We start from the raw sequence: 5,825 nt of genomic DNA, 5'->3' as shown, positions 1-5,825 counted from the left end.
TTGAGGAACCAATCCAAAAGTGCAAAAAGGGTTCGAACCGCTGAATCGAACCGACCAAATTTTTCATCCGGTTCACGTCCCTGGAAATAAGTAAACGAAGAAAATCCTCGAAAGCTCAAAATTTTAGGCAATGCCATGCTCGACTCGACTCTCGGAAAACGACTTGCACTCGGCAGGACACTCGCAATGAGGCTGATTATTTCGGCCTATGCTGAATATCTGATGCACTGACTATCGTCGACGATGCCGATGACGATATTCAGCATAGGGCTGCCGATTTAGTCTGGTCACCGTAATTTAATCATTAACCCTAATTTCTTATCATTGTCTATTAAATTAATAGTGGAAATTTGTCAAGCTGTGAGATAACTACATATGTACATACATACATACGTGCGTAATCCTATCGGGCTGAGCTTAATGATCACTCGTTCTCTAACATTAACTGAGTGTTGCTGCTTTTAATCGGGTTTATATAAATGTTTTAAAAACAATAGCAGATGATAGCTTTTGAACCAAATTGAAAACAGTGCGTAATAAACTTTCGAGTTCAATATCTTCCAATCAGTCTTGCTAGTTAGTTCGAAAGGTATTATTATGGCATATTTCACAAGTAAAAATTTGTGGGACAAATATTAATTATTTTTTTTCCTCAGCCATACGATAATCTTCTTAATTTTGGGAATTTTCATAACTCGTATTCGTTTAATTGATTCAAAATAAAGAATGTTCATATGTGCATATATAAGCGTAAATTGTGAACAAAAATTAATAAATTCTGCGCAGATTCATACTAAAATTCCAAATTGTTGAACTAGTACTCCCGAATGCCTCAATTTTCGCCTTTCTACCATAGTTAAAATTATTGTACATATTGGTGTTACCATATTATTACAGTAAAACTGAAAATGTCGTAATAACGCAACCCATTTAAAAATTGATTGGCACACTTCGTTGACTTCGTTTCTGATTTCTGAATACAAATTCACACTTTTGCTGTGAGAGATGTTAAAGGATATCCTATCGCACAAAATCCTTCATAACATTAAAAGTAATAATCTGACCATCAAACGGATTGATAATCAAACAAGGAGATTAAACATAATTCTAGAACATTAGGACAACAACACCAGTGGTGGCCACAAAATTTGGAATATGTTTTGGTTACTTTCTTTGAAATAATTTCAGCACAGATATTTACTTATTGTTCAGTATGTGATACCGCTAAGAAATCAATGGGTAAACGAATCCCATCGTGGACCTCGGCAGTTAAATATGCCAGTGTAAACGTCCTTTTACGATTATATTTTTGAAAAGGTGGTAGTGCGAATTATATAATTGTACCACATCCAACATCAAGTTGAATTGGATTCACCACCCGGAGGGAAGACATTCGAGTCGTTCATTCGTCATTCAATTTTGGAAGTCGGACCACTGTTGTAAGGGTTTGTTCGAAGTGAGTACACGATTAATTTGCTGGCTCTTCTGGGCAAATAGATTTTCTGATTACTGCTTTTCACTGATTGAGTAATCACTACCATTGTGAAGTTTTCAAGTGTTTATAAATGCAAATATTTGATAAGATGAAGTTAAAAGTGAACAAAACAGAACATTGGTTGAGTATTACAATTAATTAGGATGGTTTTGTGAAAGTGAATAGATTTATGCAAAGAAATGTGGTTTTTCCAGTGGTAATTGCCGCCATCTTGGCGTGAGTGTGTATGTGGTCTACCATGGGAAAATGAATAGGAACGTAAAAGAAATGGAACGGTTACGAACGTCAACGAACAACGGCGCGGTGAATTTGTCAGTGGAACGAGATTGACGAGCTCATCGTAACGTTACGAAAGCGGCTCCGCAGTTCTGTAGCAAGACTTGAAAATTAATTTGTAAAATCAAATACTTCCAAACAATTTTGAAAATAGAAGATATTTTATGTTAATACGAAGTTCATTCTTAATACAAAATAAATGGTAGTGCCAATCTGTGTAAAGTTGCGTTTTTGACAGTTGGTTAAAGTTACGTAACTTTGCGTATGGGTGATGGTTAATAAAAATCGTGTGGCAGTAATTAGAAAATTCTTCAGCTCGTCTTCTATATTCATCAAGATATTAATATTTAAAATTAAATTCAATAACTTGATCTACGATTTTCTTTTCAGAGCACTGCGCTAGCTTCAATTACTGGTTGATCCACGTAGCAACATCAAATTAAAAAATATACAAAATGTTCGTGTCAACAGTCTCCCGTATTGCCCCCGTCGCCAGGACTGTCGTAAGTTGCATTTATATGTTTTAACAATTTAGCAAATTGTTGATAGAGCGTTTTAGATTGTATTTGACAATCAATTTCCATTACATAAGGACTTTAGAATCGATTTTCCTCATTTTTCTATACCTTTGGTTCATAATTGAGGTGTGGTGAACTTCAAAACTTGCGGTNTGTCGCCAGGACTGTCGTAAGTTGCATTTATATGTTTTAACAATTTAGCAAATTGTTAGTAGAGCGTTTTAGATTGTATTTGACAATCAATTTCCATTACATAAGGACTTTAGAATCGATTTTCCTCATTTTTCTATACCTTTGGTTCATAATTGAGGTGTGGTGAACTTCAAAACTTGCGGTGAAATATTACATAAGAAAAAATGAGGTTAGGTAGCAGCGGTGTTGCAGCCTTTGCGACAGAAAAATTGATTGTAAATACGCTGAGATATGTATTTCATTATTATACGCATAGCAATATCTACTAAAATTAGTAATACTATAATTAAAAGGGCGTCCAAAGCAATATGCTGTTTGGTCTCGTGATATTAGATATTTTGTTTGCCTTCATGAACACGCTACATTGTATAACTGGCAACTTTAGTTTTATCATTGAGGTTAAAACTGGTACGACTGCTTCGTAGGAAATTGTATGGATTCATTACTGTTGCATTAATGATTTAAAATAATTTTAAATACCTTAATTTTTTTTCTAAAATTTATAAAAACTCGTAAATTTCCTTGTTAAGGTTACGTTGATGGCTATATGGTACAAGAGGTGAAGCATGTCGTATAGTAACAAAGTTAAGANTTAAATCTTGTTAAGGTTACGTTGATGGCTATATGGTACAAGAGGTGAAGCATGTCGTATAGTAACAAAGTTAAGAGAAATTTAAATTGGGGCAGACGAACTATTTAGAAAAAATAACACGGCACCTGTTTATTGCTCTATGGAAGGTTGATTGCATAACGATCGTTTTTTGTTATGCGTTCCGAATGTTATTCTGTAAATATACATACATATCTATGTAAAACCAACATTCATTTTACATAACTTTCAAATAGATTAGCAAGGATAAAACTAAAATATTATGGAAGGCCAAACATGTATATCGTTTACTTAATTCCTAAAGACTAACCAGCATATTTTCTGCTTTANACATTTTACATAACTTTCAAATAGATTAGCAAGGATAAAACTAAAAGATTATGGAAAGCCAAACATTTATATCGTTTACTTAATTCCTAAAGACTAACCAGCATATTTTCTGTTTTACAGGAGAAGCAAAAAACAAAAAAAAATGTTCCTACGGATAGGGTATTTTAAAAAGAAGCATAACTCCATTGTTTTGTTACTAACACTTTCAGATTTTTAGCGATGGNACAGGAGAAGCAAAAAACAAAAAAAAAATGTTCCTACGGATAGGGTATTTTAAAAAGAAGCATAACTCCATTGTTTTGTTACTAACACTTTCAGATTTTTAGCGATGGTGTATTTTAATATACCGATCGTACCAAAATCTGTGAAAAACACAGTTTCGAATAAAGTGTTGGTTGGGGCCTTTGTGGATTATGGTAACAATATGTATGTACATGCACACCATACATAGTTGATACGAACTGTTTACACGTTTCATGTACTCTCAATTAAAAAAAAATATCCATTATAAGATTGTTGTTTTTTGTTGTAGCGACTACAACAACCCCGCCCAGATCGCTTAATATCTCAGTCGTTGTCGTCAAGTTCCACTAACTAGCCCTAAGAAGCCTGCAGCCTCAATGAGGTCGGTCCACAGGGACTAAGGCGTTAGGGTTGTTGGGTGTTCCGGGCATACGAAGAGATGCTTCGAGTCATGAGGTGTCTCTCCGCATGCCGGACACTCATTCGGCACATCCGCGTTTAGTCTGCTCAAGTGTTTACATGAGGTTTTTTTTACAGGGAATTAGTTGAATAAAAAATTTTCGAAAAGGGAATTGTTGCTAGTGAAAATTTGTGAAAATATCGAATAAGTATAGTATAAGTGATGAGTGAAAACGTGGTAGGAGGGTTGTTAGAAGATTGTATCCTCATTTAAAAGTGAAGACACTAGTTTGCCGAGGCTTTTATTTTAAAAGCTATTAATTGTTTTACACCTATGCTGCACTTCGCGGTTATAACCCTAGGGTGTATAATATGATACATATGAATTCAAGTTGGCGTGCATACCTGGTGAAATATGTCTCAATGAAACAGTAAATANGTTTACATGAGGTTTTTTTTACAGGGAATTAGTTGAATAAAAATTTTTCGAAATGGGAATTGTTGCTAGTGAAAATTTGTGAAAATATCGAATAAGTATAGTATAAGTGATGAGTGAAAACGTGGTAGGAGGGTTGTTAGAAGAGTGTATCCTCATTTAAAAGTGAAGACACTAGTTTGCCGAGGCTTTTATTATAAAAGCTATTAATTGTTTTGCACCTATGCTCCACTTCACGGTTATAACCCTAGGGTGTATAATATGATACATATGAATCCAAGTTGGCGTGCATACCTGGTGAAATATGTCTCAATGAAACAGTAAATATCTAACAAATTATTATAAGTGATTTGTTATACTGACATATTTAGTTAAAGAAAGTTATAACGAAATCAACCTAAAACTTACAACCTCTTACAAAATGAACTAATTTTGTTCTGTTAATTATAGTAGTTATTCATTCACCTTAATTTAAAACCTTTGAGTTATGTTGAGTTATTGAGTTTAATATACAAATGTCCAAATATACATAATTCATATATGCAATATTTTCTGTCTTTTAGCTCCTTAACGGTTCAAAGCAATACCTGCGGCCATTGAGCAGTGCTGTGATTAGCCAGAGCCAATCTTTGGCCGCTCAGAACACAACCCCCGTTGCATTACTGCCACAAATCAGGTCATTCCAGACCTCTCCAGTCNGAACTTACAACCTCTTTCAAAATGAACTAATTTTGTTCTGTTAATTACAGTAGTTATTCATTCACCTTAATTTAAAACCTTTGAGTTATATTGAGTTATTGAGTTTAATATACAAATGTCCAAATATACATAATTCATATATGCAATATTTTCTTTGTCTTTTAGCTCCTTAACGGTTCAAAGCAATACCTGCGGCCATTGAGCAGTGCTGTGATTAGCCAGAGCCAATCTTTGGCCGCTCAGAACACAGCCCCCGTTGCATTACTGCCACAAATCAGGTCATTCCAGACCTCTCCAGTCACTCGTGACATTGATTCAGCTGCCAAATTCATTGGTGCTGGTGCTGCAACAGTCGGTGTCGCCGGTTCCGGTTAGTATTGGAAGAAATATTTCTTAACATCAAAAGCGAAAGAAAGTATGTAGTGGAAAAATGCAGTAAATTCTGTCGAATATTTGTTTTTTTTACCAGTCAGTTGCAATCTAGCATCTGGGGCTCACATACGAGTATTTTCTATCACTGCCTTTCACATTTCTTTCTGGGAATGGTGCTTGTGTCTTGATAGAATGTAGATTACTCCAATATCGCCTCGGGAAGGTCTGAGAGTTGGTCAAAGTTCAAATCAAACA

The 5,825-nt window shown here is 34.8% G+C and overlaps 1 protein-coding gene and 2 long non-coding RNA genes across 3 annotated transcripts in view; all 3 read left to right on the top strand.

The window, feature by feature from the left end:
* The first annotated feature begins 447 nt into the window (after positions 1 to 447).
* Positions 448 to 2,218, top strand: LOC108376177 (uncharacterized). Its single transcript, XR_001849239.1, has 3 exons — positions 448 to 589; positions 898 to 1,456; positions 2,162 to 2,218. It is a non-coding gene; the product is annotated as an uncharacterized LOC108376177 (long non-coding RNA).
* A 295-nt stretch (positions 2,219 to 2,513) lies between these two features.
* On the top strand, positions 2,514 to 3,359 carry LOC108376178 (uncharacterized). Its single transcript, XR_001849240.1, has 2 exons — positions 2,514 to 3,011; positions 3,089 to 3,359. It is a non-coding gene; the product is annotated as an uncharacterized LOC108376178 (long non-coding RNA).
* Positions 3,360 to 4,760: 1,401 nt separating this feature from the next.
* The window catches only part of ATPsynC (ATP synthase, subunit C), a 2,532-nt gene continuing 1,467 nt past the window's right edge, over positions 4,761 to 5,825 (top strand). Inside the window, exons 1-2 of the mRNA XM_017632364.1 lie at positions 4,761 to 4,796; positions 5,364 to 5,568. Coding sequence (XP_017487853.1) covers positions 4,761 to 4,796; positions 5,364 to 5,568 — 241 coding nt within the window. The remainder of the gene's footprint in view (positions 4,797 to 5,363; positions 5,569 to 5,825) is intronic.

The sequence above is a fragment of the Rhagoletis zephyria genome, unplaced genomic scaffold (assembly GCF_001687245.7).
Source record: "Rhagoletis zephyria isolate East Lansing unplaced genomic scaffold, Rhagoletis_zephyria_1.1 Rzeph_scaffold_09997, whole genome shotgun sequence".
NCBI lineage: Eukaryota > Metazoa > Arthropoda > Insecta > Diptera > Tephritidae > Rhagoletis > Rhagoletis zephyria.
The sequence above is the reverse complement of the archived record's forward strand: the minus strand, read 5'-3'. Positions and strand labels throughout refer to the sequence as shown.